This window comes from Rhinopithecus bieti, unplaced genomic scaffold, assembly GCF_001698545.2.
Source record: "Rhinopithecus bieti isolate Rb0 unplaced genomic scaffold, ASM169854v2 scaffold_13259, whole genome shotgun sequence".
NCBI lineage: Eukaryota > Metazoa > Chordata > Mammalia > Primates > Cercopithecidae > Rhinopithecus > Rhinopithecus bieti.
The window spans coordinates 2,874,926-2,893,082 of NW_016807544.1; the positions used below are offsets into that span (position 1 = coordinate 2,874,926).

Consider the following 18,157-nt stretch of genomic DNA (forward strand, 5'->3'; position numbering starts at 1 on the left):
AAAAAAAAAAAAAAAAAAAAAAAATTAAAAAAACATTAGTTTATTAAGCCTTAGTTTAATAGTGTTTGTCTCTTAAGTTTTACATATGAGTAGACAGTGTCTTTCTTGTTTAGTGAATAATCAGTCTTATTATTTGATAGTATTTCTACTAAATTTATTGTATAAGATTGTACTAATCTTGTTTAGTGCACGGTAATCACTTCTCATATTTAACCTGTAAGTGTAATATAGTTTAGTTATATACCATTTATTTATTTTATTTTTTGAGACAGAGTCTTGCTCTGTCACCCAGGCTGGGGTACAGTGGCACAATCTTGGTTCACTGCAACCTACGCCTCCCAGGTTCAAGCGATTCTCCTGCCTCAGCCTCCTTAGTAGCTGGGATTACAGGCACGAGCCACCACACCCAGCTAATTTTTGTGTTTTTAGTAGAGACAGGGTTTCACCATGTTGGCCAGGCTGGTCTTGAACTCCTGGCCTCAAGTGATCTGTCTGCCTCGGCCTCCCATAGTGCTGGGATTATAGGCGTGAGCCACTGCATCCAACCTACTTACCTTTTGTTTTTGCTTGCATTACCCTTTCTTTGCCTTGTTTCATTTGGCTAAGATTGTCTTGTTTACTTGCTTTGTTTCTGAGGGATTATATGAGATTTCTATGGGTTTTTCCATAATGGAGTGTACTTTTATTATTTTATTATTTGTTTTTTTGAGACAGGGTCTCACTCTGTCACTCAGGCTGGAGTGTAGTGATGCAGTCACTGCTCACTGCAGCCTCAACTTTCTTGGCTCCAGTGATCCTTCCACCTCAGCCTCCTGAGTAGCTGGAACCACAGGCACCCACCACCCACACCCAGCCATTTTTTTTGTGTGTGTGTTTTTAGTAGAAACAGGGTTTCACCATGTTGGCCAGGCTAGTCACGAACTCCTGGCCTCAAGTAATCCATCCGTCTCAGCTTCCCACAGTGCTGGGTTTACAGGCATGAACCACCGAACCCGGCCTCATGCAATTTATTGACTACTTACTTCACTGAAGTGAACTTGTATGGATCCTCAAAAAGTGCAGTTTCTACTGAATACATACTGTTTTTGCGTCATACTAAAGCTGAACGGTTTTACATTGAACTGTCATTAGGGACTGTCTGTATTGTGAAATCTTAATTTTGTCCTTATTAAAAGACAGGAACAGGGCTGGTCGTGGTGGCTCACACCTGTAATCCTGGCACTTTGGGAGGCTGATGTGGGTGGATCACTTGTGGTCAGGAGTTTGAGACCAGCCTGGCCAACATGGTGAAACCCAGTCTCTACTAAAGATACAAAAATTAGCTGAACATGGTAGTGCACACCTGAAATCCCAGCTATTCGGGGAGCTGAGACACGAGAATTGCTTGAACCCAGGAGGTAGCAGTTCCAGTGAGCGAGATCGTGCCACTACACACCAGCCTGGGTGACAGAGCAAGACTGTGTCTCAAAATAAAGACAACAACAAAGGTATCAATAACTCTAAATATAGGTTAAATTCCCACAAAAATCTCATTTTGAAAAATCTTTTTTTGTTTTGTTTTGTTTGAAACAGAGTCTTACTCTGTTGCCCAGGCTGAGTACAGTGACGAGATCTTGGCTCATTGCAGCCTCTAATTCCTGGACTCAAGCAATCCTCCCCCCTCAGCCTCCTGAGCAGTTGGAACTACTACATATGCATCCCGCCTGCACCCAGCTAATTCGTGTTTTTTAGAGATAGTGTCTTGCTGTGTTGCCCAGGCTGGAGACTGATCTGCAACTCCTGGCCTTAACCACTTTATTTTTTAAGCAAATTTGCGCCATGTTTTCAGTTAATATGAATTTGCATTTCACTGATGTCATGCTAGCTGACAATGGGCTGAAGGTGAAGGGAAGAGAAAGATGGACATGGTATATAAAAGCATGTATGATAAAGTAGAACGTCACCTTGGTTAAAAATGTGTAATGATTTGAATGATACAAATATAAGTAGTTAAGAGTTATTTTGAACTTGATACCTTTGCTAGAGGAAAAGGTACTATATACATTTTTTATGAAAAATCATTAGAAGAAAAAAAATGGAATATTTAGAAGAAAGTATATCCTGATGTTAAAAGTGAAAATGAAATAGGACATTGAGAAAAATTTTTTTAATGTAAATATGTATATGGTAATGTATTAATTAGCGTTAGGTATGTACATGGATTTTTCCTGTATTTCTGAAGACCTGTGAAAAGGAGAAGTTGAAATCATGAAGAATTGGTTGATGGAAATTAAGGTAGACAGGCAAATGGAAATGTGGCCCCCCAGGAGGGTGGGTGAACTCTGAGAGACACAGTCATTCCTGTAAATAAGGCTGTCCCAACATCAAAGGAGAGGCCTGAGACTGGGAGTCAGGAGTCTGCCATTCTTTTTTTTTTTGAAATGGAGTCTCACTCTGTCGCCCAGGCTGGAGTGTGATGGTGCCATCTCAGCTCACTGCAACCTCCACCTCCTGGGTTCAAGTGATTCTCCTGCCTCAACCTCCTGAGTAGCTGGGATTACAGGTGCATGCCACCACGCCCGGCTAATATTTGTATTTTTAGTAGAGGTGGGGTTTCACCATGTTGGTCAGGCTGGTCTCGAACTCCTGACCTCATGATCCACCTGCCTTGGCCTCCCACAATGGTGGGATTACAGGCATGAGCCACTGCACCTGGCCAAGTCTGCGATTCTTGCCAGCTCTACCCAGTTGTGTCATCTTAAGCAAGTCACTGAACTTCTCTGGATTCCCTTCTCCTTTTGTAAAATAAGCATGTTATTTGTTCATCCTGCCTTGGGCATTGTGATAAGGATAAGATGAGATTATAGAATTTTACAAAATTAAAAGTGCTAGACAAATGATTTTATGAAAATATAAAGATTAGGTTGAATTGGTCTGCATAGAAAAAGGAATGTTGGGAGAACATTCTTTAAGATTACTCAGCTTCCTTGGCTAGAAATTGGAAGTCATTAAGTATCTTTGTGGTTGAAAATGTTTGGTGTCGGCCGGGCGTGGTGGCTCAAGCCTGTAATCCCAGCACTTTGGGAGGCCGAGACGGGCGGATCACGAGGTCAGGAGATCGAGACCATCCTGGCTAACATGGTGAAACCCCCCCGCCCCGTCTCTACTAAAAAAAATACAAAAAACTAGCCGGGCGAGGTGGTTGGCGCCTGTAGTCCCAGCTACCCGGGAGGCTGAGGCAGGAGAATGGCGTAAACCCGGGAGGCGGAGCTTGCAGTGAGCTGAGATCCGGCCACTGCCCTCCAGCCTGGGCGACAGAGCGAGACTCCGTCTCAAAAAAAAAAAAAAAAAAGAAAATGTTTGGTGTCTCAGGTGGTTCTACTTATTGCTAAAGCGGTCTACCTTGAGCTCATAGTAAATTTGTCAGTTGAAGGTGGTGATAAATTAATACATTCCTGGTTTACAAATTGGTCTTATAAGTATTTGATTGGTTTAAATGAATTTACTAGGATTTAACTAATAATGGATGACCTGGTGAAATCGTATTTCAGACCTAATCTGGGAGCCTGCAAGTGACAACAGTCTTTGAAGTCCTTAGACAGCTTGGCCTGGAGGAGAACACATGAAAGAAAGGTTTGTTTCTGCTTAGTGTAATCTATGAAACTATTTTTTAAAACAGTATAATTGTAGTGTACAAAGTTCTGTTTTTCTTTCCCTTTTCAGAACCTCAAGAGGCTTTGTTTTCTGTGAAACAGTATTTCTATACAGTTGCTCCAATGACAGAGTTACCTGCACCGTTGTCCTACTTCCAGAATGCACAGATGTCCGAGGACAACCACCTGAGCAATACTGTACGTAGCCAGGTACAGTGTCAGTCTCTGCAACTGCCTTTGCCAGACTGGATTCACTTATCATCTTCCCTTACCTCTAAGAAATGCTGAGGGGGCTGAGCAGGCTTTCTCTACTTTACCAAATTTACAATCTATTTGTTGAACTTCAGCTGATTGTTGGGGGACACAGGGCTGTTTAACGCACAGGTGTTGATACAGTTCCTACCTAATTCACATATCACCACCTCAGGTGAAGCCTTCTCCAGCTTCCCAAGGTGTGCAGCACCTCAGAGTTCACGTTGTTTATTATTTTACCTATCTTGCTCTTCTTCTCCTATGGCTGAGTTTATTTTATTTACTGTATTCAGTACCTAACAGTTCCTGTTAGTGCTCAGTAAATATTCATTATGATTGTACAATGTAAGGATAAGTGTAGAAATTCTCAGAGTTCAAAGAGGGATTCAGGAAAGGAATGTAATCTGTGCTGTGGGACAAAGAGACTCCTCACCAGCTACATACACAGATGTCAAATCTGACTACAACTCTACTAGCTAATCATTATAAAGTGAGAGCAGAGGCCAGGGCGTGGTGGCTCATGCCTATAATCCCAGCACTTTGGGAGGCCGAGGCGGGGAGATCACCCAAGGTCAGGAGTTCAAGACCAGCTTGGTCACCATGGAGAAACCCCGTCTCTACTGACAATACAAAAATTAGCTGGGCTTGATGGTGGGTGCCTGTAATCCCAGCTATTTGGGAGGCTGAGCCAGGAGAACTGCTGGAACCCAGGAGATGGAGGTTGCAGTGAGCTGAGATTGCGCCATTGCACTCCAGCCTGGGCGACAAGAGCGAAACTCTGTCTCAAAAAAAATAAATAAATACAAAATAAATAAATAGAGAAAGAAAAAGAAAGAAAAGGAAAGAAAGAAAAGGAGCGCAGACTGCATGGATATTCTGTAGTCCTACAGTATCTGTAGGATTTTTAGAGGCGGAACCAGAATAGAGGAAAACACAAGGCCAACTATAACCTATCCAGTTGCACTAGGTGTGGGGTCAGATTTTCCTTTGTTAGGACCAGAGAGCAGAGCTAGGAACAGTGGTGGAAGTTACCAGGCAATAAGGTCTGGATCAATAAAAAGAACTTTCTCATAGCCTGGCTTGGTGGTGGATGCCTGTAGTCCCAGCTACTCAGGAGGCTGAGGTACAAGGATTGCTTGAGTCTAGGCGTTTGAGTCCAGCATGGGCAACATAGAGAGGCTCTGTATTTTTTATTTTTTTTAATTTTCCCACAGTTATTGTACATCTGGGCTGCCTTGTAGGCTTGTGTGTACTTTTCACTACAAACAGTCACAAAAGGCTGAAAGGCCACTCTAGCAAAATCTGTAGAGGACTAGTCTGTGAATTCAGCAATTGAACTAGAGCACTGGATGGCCTGGAACTTCCTTTTACACTCTGAAGGTTTAGGATTCTTCACTCTTCTCATCAGTAAAATTAGATAATTTACTAGCTAATTTGAAAATTCTTTCCCAGCTGGAAAGTTTTGATGTGCCTAGAAGCTAGGATGGCCAGTTGTCCCAGTTTGTCTAAAACTAGAGGTTCTGGAACACAGGACTTTCAGTTTTAAAATTGGGACAGTCCTGAGCAATAGGATCACATCAGTTATCTACCAGAAGTGTGTAATCAAATTGAAACAATTTTGGATCTGACTAACCAAGTCTTATTCACTTAGTTGACTTTCTTGGTTAACTTCGAGTACTATTACAGTTCTATATTGTTAGAGTTCAAATAGAATATAACCTCTAAAGCATTTCTTGGTCCAAAGGTTAAATGTTGCCTTTAGCTTCATTTCTTCAACTCTAAGCACATACTGTGACGAGCTGCTATAGCCTAGAAAATAGTTTTCTTTTTGTGGGCTGCTGTGCATAATCTCATTCATAGTAAAGGGATTTGAAGTTTGATGACAGAATAGTCAGAGAACTGAAGTTGTGTTTGTTTTTTTAGCCCAAATATTATTTCTCAAGTTTTTGTTGTGAAATGTTTCAAGGACATACAGAAAGTATGGCACTTAATGTAACAGACACCCATGTACCTTTCACCCAACTTTATTAAACTTTAACATCTTATTTGCTCGTTTTTTGATAAGCTTTTTTTGCTTCTATTGCTTATTGATCCTACGCTAAATGAAATCCTAACTAAACAAAGCAAGATTTTGCATTTAATTTGAAAAGAGACTAGTTATATGACAAAAAAATTGCAGATAAAATTGAAGTGCCCCTCCCCCATTCCTTTTCCTCTTTTCTCAGGATAGTTACTGTCCTGAATTGGGTATTTATCATATTTACTATAATAAAATTGGGTATTAGGCTTACTGTAATATTTATGTACATAAATCGTATCATATTATGTAATACACTTGGCATGTTTTAAAACTTTAGGCTGGGCGTAGTGGCTCACACCTGTAATCCCAGCACTTTGGGAGGCCGAGGCTGGTGGATCATGAGGTCAGGAGTTCAAGACCAGCCTGGCCAACATGGTGAAACCCTGTCTCTACTAAAAAAAAATACAAAATTTAGCCGGGTGTGATGGCGGGCGCCTGTAATCCCAGCTACTCCAGAGGCTGAGGCAGAGAATTGCTTGAACTCGGGAGGTGGAAGTTGTAGTGAGCCAAGATCTCACCATTGCATTCTACACTCTAGCCTGGGTGACAGAGTGAGACCAAAAAAAAAAAAAAAAAAAAAAGCAGCAGGGTGCGGTGGCTTACTCCCAAAGTAATCCCAGCACTTTGGGAGGCCGAGGAGGGCGGATCACAGGGTCAAGAGACTGAGACCATCCTGGTCAACATGGTGAAACCTCGTCTCTACTAAAAAATACAAAAATTAGCTGGGTGTGGTAGTGCACGCATACCTGTAGTTCCAGCTGCTCAGGATGCTGAGGCAGGAGGATCACTTGAACCCAGGAGGCAGAGGTTGCAGTGAGCAGAGAGCATGCCACTGCACTCCAGCCTGGCGACAGAGTGAGACTCCATCTCAAAAAACAAAACACAAAAAACTTTATGTAGTTTGTGTCTGAAAGTTGAAGAGAATTTCCACATATATGTTAGTATATGTTGCAAAAGATACATTCCTTTGTAGAATTTTAGACATTCATGTATACGTAGATGCATGTAGCTCTAGCATTCGTTTTCTCTTGTGAATATATAAAAATTGTTCTGTTTGGCGGGGCGCGGTGGCTCAAGCCTGTAATCCCAGCACTTTGGGAGGCCGAGACAGGCCGATCACGAGGTCAGGAGATCGAGACCATCCTGGCTAACCCGGTGAAACCTCGTCTCTACTAAAAAAAATACAAAAAAACTAGCCGGGCGAGGTGGCGGCCCCTGTAGTCCCAGCTACTCGGGAGGCTGAGGCAGGAGAATGGCGGGAACCCGGGAGGCGGAGCTTGCAGTGAGCCGAGATCCGGCCACTGCACTCCAGCCTGGGCGACAGAGCGAGACTCCGTCTCAAAAAAAAAAAAATTGTTCTGTTTACAGACATTTGGTAGGTTCCAGTTTTTCACAATAACTGACAGTACTGCTGTGACATACTAATTCATTAGTCTGTGTGCCCTTGTGTGAGTTTCTCAAAGATAGTTGCTGTGATTGGATATTTGGGTCTTAGAACTATTTTAGAGATTGCTAGGATTCTTCCAAAGTGGTTATGCATCAAGAGTATATTGCAGGCCAGGTTCACGGCCGTATTACCTATCTTGGAAAAATAAGAGAAGAAAAACATGGGTGATCTTGGTGATTTCCCCCTTTCATTTTCTAAATGTTCTATAATACTAAATGTAATACTAAATGTTCTATAATACTAAATATAATATTAAATGTTTTAATAATTTAAAAAGCTGTTTTGAAAAAAGTAATCTCACTCTGTCACCCAAGCTGGAGTGCGGTGGTGCTATCTCAATTCGCCACAACCTCAACCTCCCAGGCTTAAGTGATCCTATCACCTCAGCCTCCCAGGTAGCTGGGACCACAGGCTCATGCCACTGCACCCGGCTACTTTTTTGTATTTTTGGCAGAAACAAGGTTTCACCATGTTGCGCAGTCTGGTCCCGAACTTCTGAGCTCAAGTGGTCCACCTGTCTTGGCTTCCCAAAGTGCTGGGATTACAGGGGTGAGTCACCGTGCCCAACCTAAAATATTTTTTATATTTTTTAATGTGAAGAAAGGTCACAAAAGAATAGTATACTACCTGTGGAATATCTGTGGAAAGGGATCAAGCATTCAAAGTTTTCTGTGATGACTGACTAATGTCATGGAGTTAGAACAGCTGATACAAAAGAAACCAAAAAAGGCCGGGCATGGTGGCTCACACATGTAATCCCAGCACTTTGGGAGGCCGAGGCGGGCAGATCACTTGAAGTCAGGAGTTTGAGACCAGCCTGGCCAACATGGTGAAACCCTGGTTAGCATGAGATCTTTGAGAGCATTCTTATATTCTTATTGGTAATTGCAGTTTATATTGTGCCCTTGTCATCAATAAAAGCTTCAGTTATGTTTCTTAGTCTCCATTTGAAAAAAAATAAATGTTCACTGGGCTTAGTGGCTCACACCTATAATCCCAGCACTTTGGGAGGCTAAGGTGGGTGGATTACTTGAGGCCAGGAGTTCCAGACCAGCCTGGCCATCATGGTGAAACCCGTCTCTATTAAAAATACAAAAATTAGCCAGGCATGGTGGTGTGCCCTTGTATCCTAGCTACTTGGGAGACTGAGGCACGAGGATTGCTTTCAGGGTTCACCTGGGGAGGTCAAAGCTGCATTTAGCCGAGATCACACCATTGCACTCCAGCCTAGGTGACAAAGTGAGACCCTGTCTCAAATAAATGCATAAAAATAAGCAAAAAACAAACCTAGAAGCTATTTAAAGGACCTTGAGGAGATAAAAAAATAAATGAAAGGGGTGATCTAAATTTAAATAGAATCTGCAGCTCTAGTTAGCCTTTGACAGTGTTATTGTATCGTTTATAGTTATGAATTTGTTTTCTCAGTTGTGTTAAAGTGGAGTAAGGCAAAAAAGAACTTAAAATCTCAATGACCTCCAGAGAAACATGCTAGCTTTTGCATGAGTAAAATCTCTTAGGCACAAATCTTAATACATATTAAGAAACTTTAGGCTTAAGCCTAACATAACAGCCCCATAAATGTTCAGTATTATTTCTAACCGGTTATGTCAACTGTTTGTGGAAATGACAGCCTTTCTTGGCATTAGAGGAATGGTTAAACCTCTGACTCCAGGGAATCACAAAGCTTGGTCAGATGCTGAATGGAATTATGTGTGTTGTTGGAAACATGTTCCCTATGATTAATAAATGTTTTCAAGTTTTCCACTTAACTTGCCAGTTCTTTGGTTAAGCCACTCTTCTAGTTCTGTCCTACAGAGCAGGCTTAGAGCCCCACATTTCTCATTGTAGAAATTCAAACAATATCCATTAAGTCTTTTTTTTTTTTTTTGCCCATTAAGTCTTAAAGGATTAATACATTTTTTTTCCTTTTTTTTTTTTTTTTTGAAATGGAGCCTCCCTCTGTTGCTCAGGCTGGTGTTCAGTTGCACGATCTCGGCTCACTGCAGCCTCCGCCTCCTAGGTTCAAGTGATTCTCCTGCCTTAGCCTCCTGAGTAGTTGGAATTAGAGGGGTGTGCCACCACACCTGGGTAATTTTAGCATTTTAGATAGAGATGGGGTTTCACCATGTTGGTCAGGTTGGTCTTGAACTCCTGACCTCAAGTGATCTGCCCACCTAGGCCTCTCAAAGTGTTGGGATTACAGGCATGAGCCACCGTGACTGCCAATACATTTTCTTACAAATATTAATTATTGAAAACATGTATTTTAAGTAAATATTCACACTATAAATATATTAACATAATTGAATACATTATAACCACGTAGGCATGTTAACTGCTTACATGTGTGCATGAAATATTAAGGGAAAAGGGTAGAATATAATATTTGTAAACACTTATAACTATGTATATGTGTGTATATATTGAAAAACATTAGGATTTGGGGTGTTGTTAAAATAAGTTACTGTTTTCTTTTTTTTTTTTTTTTTTTTTTTTTTTTTTTGAGACGGAGTCTCGCTCTGTCACCCAGGCTGGAGTGCAGTGGCCAGATCTCAGCTCACTGCAAGCTCCGCCTCCCGGGTTCACGCCATTCTCCCGCCTCAGCCTCCCGAGTAGCTGGGATTACAGGCGCCCGCCACCTCGCCCGGCTAGTTTTTTGTACTTTTAGTAGAGACGGGGTTTCACCGTGTTAGCCAGGATGGTCTCGATCTCCTGACCTTGTGATCCGCCCGTCTCGGCCTCCCAAAGTGCTGGGATTACAGGCTTGAGCCACCGCGCCCGGCCTAATAAGTTACTGTTTTCTTTATAAAATTACCTAAGTTCATATTCAACTACACACAATTATAAACTTAATTATAGAGCTAGGTGTGGTGGCTCATGTCTGTATTCCTAGTACTTTGGGAGGCTGAGGCAGGAGGATCCCTTCAGACCAGGAGTTTGAGACTAGACTGGGTAACATAGCACGATCTTGTCTCTACAAAAAAAACTGTGAAAATTAGTGGGGTGTGGTAGTGTGCTTCTGTGGTTCCAGCTACTTGGGAAGCTGAGGCAGGAGAATTGTTTGAGAGTAGGAGGTTGAGGCTGCAGTGAGCTGTAATCATGCCACTGCACTTCAACCTGGGCAACAGAGTGAGACCCTGCCTCAAAAAAAGAAAAAAACGTGTGGCAAAAACTGCCGTGAACAAAGTCCAAAACAAACTAGGACAAAGGCTTGAAATACATGACAGATATATCCCAATATACATAGAATTCTTATGAAATTAAAAAGGAACATGAACAACTAACTCAGTAGCAAAGGTTACAAGCAATATTTATGGAGTAAGAAATAGAAATGACAATAAATATATGAAAAGCCTAGTTGATCAGCCTTACTAATAGAGATAAAAATTAAAACTTCACTTCTTACCTATCAGTGAGTTAAAATTGATACACTGCTACTGAGGTTGTAGGGAAATAGCCTTTCTTGTATGCTGTGTTCTTTGGAGTTAAGTTAGTATTTATTTGGAGGCAAGCTATTAATTGAATCTACAGATATACATGCCTTTTGGAAATAATTTAGCAATTAAATCTAACCTAATCTAATCTGATCTAGCATTTTACTTCTAGAGGTTTATCCTATAAAAATATTACCAGAGGAGTGCCAAGAATTTTTATTGAAGTTTTATTTATAACAGTGAGAATGTGGCAGTAATCTCAATCTTTATCATTAATTGCTTATGGTTTACCCAGTTAGTAGTGTAAAGGTAGTGGTTAACAGTAGGGTCTCTTGACTACACAGTTGGACTTTGAATCTCCGTTCTAGAACTTCTTAGCACTATGATATTTGGCAAATTATCTGGCCTCACTAAACTTCAGTTTCTTTATCTGTTAAATGAAGTTTATAGCAATTAACTTAGAGTTTTATTTAAATTAAATGAGATAACCTGAATTAGTACACTACCTAGCACATACTTGTTCAATAAATATTAACATTTCTTATGAAAATTGCCATATTTAAGAATGAGGTATATTTATATGTCCAACATAGAATCAAATATATTTTATCATTATTATTTTTTTTGAGACAGGGTCTCCTTCTATCACCCAGGCTAGAGTATAGTGGTGTGATCATAGCTCACTGCAGTCTCTAAGTCCTGGGCTCAAGTGATTCTTCCATCTCAGCCTTGTGAATAGCTGGGAGTACAGGTGTGTGCCACCATGCCTGGCTAATATTTTTTGTTGTTAGTTTTCCTTTTTTTGGTAGAGCTGGGGTCTCGCTATGTTGCCGAGGCCGGTCTTGAACTCTTGGGCTCAAGCGATTCTCCCTTCTTGGCCTCCTGAAGCATACAGATTTTTTAGGGCAGTGAAACTATTCTGTATGATACTGTAATCATGGAAACCTGTCATTGTCTGTTTATACAAACCCATAGACTGTATAACACCAAAAGTGAACCCTAAGGTAAACTGTGGACTGTCAATGTAGGTTCATCTGTTGTAACAGTTTACCACAGTGGTGCAGGATGTTGACAGAGAGAGGCTATGCCTGTTGGAGAGGGTATGTGGGAACTCTCTACTTTCTGCTCAATTTTGCTGTGGATCTAAGATTCCATTTAAAAATATTTTATGGCATGGTGGCTCATACTTGTAATCCTATCACTTTGGAAGGCTGAGGCGGATGGATCACTTGAGCTCAGGAGTTTGGGACCAGCCTGGGCAACATGGTGAAACCCCATCTCTACGAAAAAAAAAGTAAATAATAATAATAATAATAATAATTAGCTGGGCATGTTGGCATGTGCCTATAGTCCCAGGTACTTGGGAGGCTGAGGTGGGAGGATGACTTGAGCCTGGGAAGTGGGGGTTGCAGCGAGCAGTGATCATGCCACTGCACTCCAGCCTGGACAACAGAGCCAGACTCCGTCTCAAAAAAAATAAAATAAAATAAATAATATAAATAAAAATAAGAATATTTTGGAAGAAATGAGCTATCAAGCCACAAATGCAAAAGGCTTCAAGTTCCCATCTTTTAGAAATACATACTAAAATATTTATGAAGGAAATGATATATCTAAGATTTGCCTCAAAATAATACTGGAGTGGCAAAGTGAGGTGAGGGGGAGAGTAGATGAAACAAGATTAGTATGAGTTCATAATTATTGAAGTTGAATAAATTGCACATGGGCTTTATTGTACATTTCTAACAATGTTTGTTTGAATTTTTTCCATGATAAAAGGTTTTATTTTATTTTTTGAGATGGAGTGTCCCTCTGTCGCCCAGGCTGGAGTACAGTGGCACGATCTCGACTCACTGCATGCTGCGCCTCGTGGGTTCACACCATTCTCCTGGCTCAGCCTCCCGAGTAGCTGGGACTACTTAGGTGCCTGCCACCATGCCCGGCTCATTTTTTGTATTTTTAGTAAAGATGGAGTTTCACCGTGTTAGCCAGGATGGTCTCAATCTTCTGACCTCGTGGTCTGCCCGCCTCAGCCTCCCAGAGTGCTGGGATTACAGGCTTGAGCCACTGCACCTGGCCTTTCTTTAAAATAGCTTTATAGATAATACCATGCTTAAGTCATCATTCTCATATTTAGCTACCAAGATTTTTCCTTTTGGAAATCCCTCGGTATTCTAGTACCACTTTCCTCTCATTTGACACTTTTCAAAGCACCTACGCACTCCTTTGAGAAAGATGTATTTTTTTTTTCTTTTTTTTTGCAATAGAGTTTCACTCTTGTTGCCCAGGCTGGAGTGCAGTAGCACAATCTTGGCCCCCTGCAACCTCTGCCTCCTGGGTTCAAGCTATTCTCCTGCCTCAGCCTCCTGAGTAGCTGGGATTCAGGTGCGTGCCACCACACCTGGCTAATTTTTTTGTTTGTTTGTTTTTTTTTTTTGGAGAGATGGGGTTTTACCATGTTGGCCAGGCTGATCTCAAACTCCTGACCTCAGATGATCCGTCCGCCTCAACCTCCCAAAGTGCTGGGATTACAGGCATGAGCCACCACCCCCAGCCCAAGAAAGATACATTTTTGAAAACAGCTTTATTGTGGTATAATTGATGTAAAATGTACATGTTTAAAGTATACAGTGTGATAAGTTTTGATATGTATGTATACTCTTTTTCTTTTTTATTATACTTTAAGTTCTAGGGTGCATGTGCACAATGTGCAGGTTTGTTACATATGTATACATGTGCCATGTTGGTGTGCTGCACCCATTAACTCCTCATTTACATTAGGTATATCTCTTAATGCTATCCCTACCCCCAATATGTATAATCTTGAAACCACCACCACAGTTAAGATAATGAACATGTCCATTACCTCCAGAAGTTTCTTCATGCTTTGTTGTAATCTCTCTTTCTCCTCTGATTCCTCCCCATCCCCAGGCAACCATGTTTTGTCACTGTGCCCAGCCATTTACTGTAATTTTATATAAATAGTATCATACAGGCCTGGCACGGTGGCTCACGCCTGTAATCCCAGCACTTTGGGAGGTCGAGGTGGGCAATCACGTGAAGCCACGAGTTCAAGACCAGCCTGGCCAACATGAAACCCCTTCACTACTAAAACTACAAAAATTAGCCAGGGGTGGTGGCGTGCACCTGTAATCTCAGCTCCTCAGGAGGCTGAGACAGGATTGCTTGAACCCAGGAGGCAGAAGTTGCAGCGAGCTGAGATCATGCCACTGCACTCCAACCTAAGCAACAGAGTGAGTGTCTGAAAACAAAACAAAACAAAACAAAAAACTTACAGATTCTTGTCTGGCTTCTTTCTTTCAGCATAATTATTTTGAAATCTGTCAATGTTATGTGGTTCCTTTTTATTGCTGAGTTGTATACCACGGTTTTTGATCTATTTATTTGTTGGTAGATATTTGGATTTTCAGTTCTGAAGCATTACAGATAGTGGCTGCTATGGATACTTATGTACAGGTCTTTGTATGGGCAAATGCTTTAATTTATCTTGGGCAAATACCTAGGAGTAAAATATGATCCAATATGGTAGGTGTGTATTTAACTTTTTTTTTTTCTGTCTATCTATCTATCTTTCTGTCTTACCTATTTTTGAGACGGAGTTTCGCTCTTGTCGCCCAGGCTGGAGTGCAGTGGCGCAGTCTTGGCTCTCTGCAACCTCCGCTTCCTGGTGATTCTCCTGTTCCAGCCTCCTCAGTAGCTGGGATTACAGGTGCCTGCCACCACGCCCAGCTAATTTTTGTATTTTTAGTAGAGACCGGGTTTCTCCATGTTGGCCAGGCTGGTCTTGAACTCCTGATCTCAAGTGATCTGCCTGTCTCGGCCTCCCAAAGTGCTGGAATTAGAGGCGTGAGCCACCACACCTGGCCAGTTTTTATTTATATTTTTTATAGAAGATGGAGTCTCTCCATGTTTCATAGGCTGGTCTTGAACTCCAGGCCTCAAGTGATCCTCCCGCCTTGGCTTCCCAAAGTGCTGGGATTACAGGCATGAGTCTCTATGCCCAGCCTTATATTTAACCTTTTTAAGGTACTACCAAACAACTCTCCAAACTGGTTGTATAATTTTACATTTCTACCAGCAGTTCGAGTTCCAGTTCCTCCACATCCTGTCAGTACTTGATACTGTCAGTCTTTAAAATTTTTTAGCTCTTATATATATAGTTATATCTCATTTTGGTTTTAATTTACATTTCTCTATTGAGTAATGATGTTGAGTATGTTTTCATGTGCTTGTCATCCTGATACCTTCTTTGGTGACTTGTCTGTTCAAATCTCTTGCCCATTTAAAAATTGCTTTCTTACTGGATTTTGAGAATTGTTTACATAGTCTGGATACAAGTCCTCTGTAATATATATAATTTGCAAATGTTTTCTCCCAGACTGTGGCTTTTCTTTTTATTAACGGTGGTTTTTGAAGGGCAGATTTTTTTTTTTTTTTGAAAGAGGGTCTTGCACTATCACCCAGGCTTGAGTTTGGTGGTGTGATTATAGCTCACTGCAGCCTCAAACTCCTGAGCTCAAAGAATTCTTCTGCCTCATTCTTCCAAATAGCTGGGACTACAGATGTGTGCCACTGCACCCAGCTAATTCAGTTTGTATTTCATTGATTGCGTTTTTGGTGTCACGTCTTAAGAAACTTTGGCCTACCTCAAGTTCTCAGGAGTTTTTTCCTACATTTTCTTCTGGAAGCTTTATAGTTTCATGTTTTACATTAGGTCTGTGATCCTTTTCAAGTTGATTGTATACATGGTCCAAGGTATGGATCAAAGTTCATTTTTCTGCATATGGATATTCAGTTGTTTCAGCACTGTTTGTTTTAAAACAAGTATTTTCTCCACTAAAGTGCCTTTGAATCAGTTGTCCATATGTGTGTCAATCTGTTCCATCAGTCATGGGTCAAAGGCTGTTCTCACGGGGAGGCTTTTGAATTTGAAAAACTGAAACTATACTCATTGAACAACTTTATACCCATTGAACAACTCCCCATTTTCCATTTCTCTCAGCCCGTGGCAGTATACTTTCTTTTTCTATAACATTGACTACTTGAGGTTTTTTTTTTTTTTTTTTTAAAGACAAGATCTCGCTCTGTCACCCAGGCTAGAGTACAGTGGCATAATCTTGGCTCATGGTAGCCTTCACCTCCTGGGCTCAAGCGGTCTTCCCATCTCAGCCTCCTGAGTAACTGGAACTACAGGTGCACACCATCATGCGTCACTAATTTTTTAATTTTTTTGTAGAGACGAGTTCTCACCATATTGGCCAGACTGATCTCAAACTCCTGGGCTCAAGTAATCCTCCCACTTCGGCCTCCCAAAATACTGAGATTATGGGTGTGAGCTATCATGCCCAGCTGGCAAGATAGTTCATATAAGTGGAATCATACATTATTTCTCTTTTTGTGACTTGCTTATTTTGCTTAGCATAAGGTCCTCAAGGTTTATCTATATTGTGGCATGTGACAAGATTTCCTTTTTAAGGACTGAATAATATTCAGTGTTATGTATATACCACATATCTATGAGTAGACATTTGGGTTACTTCCACTTCTTGGCTATACTGAATAATGCTGTGGTGAAAGTGGCTATGCACATACCTGTTTGAGGTCTTGTTTGTAATTCAATTCTTTTTTATGTATACTCATTGGTATGTATATATACATGGGATTGCTGGGTCATATGATAGTTTTTAATTTTTTGAGGAATCTCCATATTGTTTTCCATGGTGGCTATACCATTTTACATTCCCACCAGCAGTGCATAGTGGTCCCAATTTCTTCACAACTTTACCACCACTTGTTACTTTCTGTTTTTTGGTAGTGGCCATCCTAACAGTTGTATTTTTTTGCATTTTCCTAATGATTAGTGATGTTGAACATCTTTTTTTTTTTTTCCCATATTACACAGATGTAGAGCTTCTTTTCATGTGCTTCTTGACTATTTATATATCTTCTTTGAAGAAATATCTATTCAAGTCCTTTGCCCATTTAAAAAAATCTGATTATTTGTTTTTTTCCAGTTGTTTAATTGTAGGATTTTTTTTTTTTTTTTTTTTTTTTTTCTGAGGAGTTGCTCTGTCACCCATGCTGGAGTGCAGTGGCGTGATCTTGGCTCACTGCAAGCTCTGCCTCCCAGGTTCATGCTATTGTAGGACTTTTTAATGTATTCTCGATATTAATCTCTTACCAGATACATGATTTGCAATTTTTTTTTTTTTTTTTTTTTGATACAGGGTTTTACTCTGTCACCCAGGCTAGAGTAAAGTGATGCAATCTGGGCTCACTGCAACTTCCGCCTCCCAGGCTCAAGTGATACTCCCACCTCAGCCTCCTGAGTAGCTGGGACTACAGGCACACACCACCACACACAGCTAATTTTTGTATTTTTTATAGAGACGGAGTTTCACCATGTTGCCCAGACTGGCCTTGAACTCCCGGGCTCAAGCAATCCACCTGCCTTAGCCTCCCAAAGTGCTGGGATTGTAGACCTGAGCCACCACACCCAGACTGATTTGCAGATATTTTCTCCAGTTCTGTAGGTTGCCTTTTCACTCTGATGACTGCTTCTTGTGGTGTGTAGAAGTTTTAAAACTTGGTGTAGATCCATTTGTCTATTTTTGTTTTTGTTCTTTAATTTCTCTTAGCAATATTTTGTAAGTTTCATTGTACCGGATATTTGGGGATCTGTAAGACTACCCCCAGGTTCAGTAATTTGCTAGAAAGACTCAACTCAGAAAAGGTTTTATACTCAAATTATAGTTTAATACTTTGAAATGATACGGATTAACTTTAGCAACAGAAAAAGACACATAGGTCAGGGTCTAGGAGACACCACCAGGCACAAGCTGTCAATAGTCCTCTCCCAGTGCAGTTGTGCACACAGTGCTTAATTTTTCCAGCAACAGTGTATGACAACACACGTGGAATATTGGCAACCTGGGAAGCTCGCTGAGCCGTGGTGTCCGGGTCACACGTGGCTAACCTCAGTTCTCTGGCTTCTTCAGAGGCCAAGCTGAGACTGTGTGACTCAAGGCCCTCACCATAGATCACATTGTTAGCAGAAACTTGTTGGCATGACCCAGTGCCTCATGTAAACAAGGGAAATTGTTTTTCTCTTTTTTTTTTTTTTTTTTTGAGGCGGAGTCTCGCTCTGTCGCTGGGACTGGAGTGCAGTGGCCAGATCTCAGCTCACTGCAAGCTCCGCCTCCCGGGTTTACGCCATTCTCCTGCCTCAGCCTCCCGAGTAGCTGGGACTACAGGCGCCCGCCACCTCGCCCGGCTAGTTTTTGTATTTTTA

The 18,157-nt window shown here is 41.2% G+C and overlaps 1 protein-coding gene across 1 annotated transcript in view; it reads left to right on the plus strand.

The window, feature by feature from the left end:
* Positions 1–18,157, plus strand: part of PSEN1 (presenilin 1) — an 86,821-nt gene that overhangs the window by 8,565 nt on the left and 60,099 nt on the right. The window contains exons 2-3 of the mRNA XM_017882747.1: positions 3,531–3,612; positions 3,703–3,842. Coding sequence (XP_017738236.1) covers positions 3,756–3,842 — 87 coding nt within the window. The 5' untranslated portion in view covers positions 3,531–3,612; positions 3,703–3,755. The remainder of the gene's footprint in view (positions 1–3,530; positions 3,613–3,702; positions 3,843–18,157) is intronic.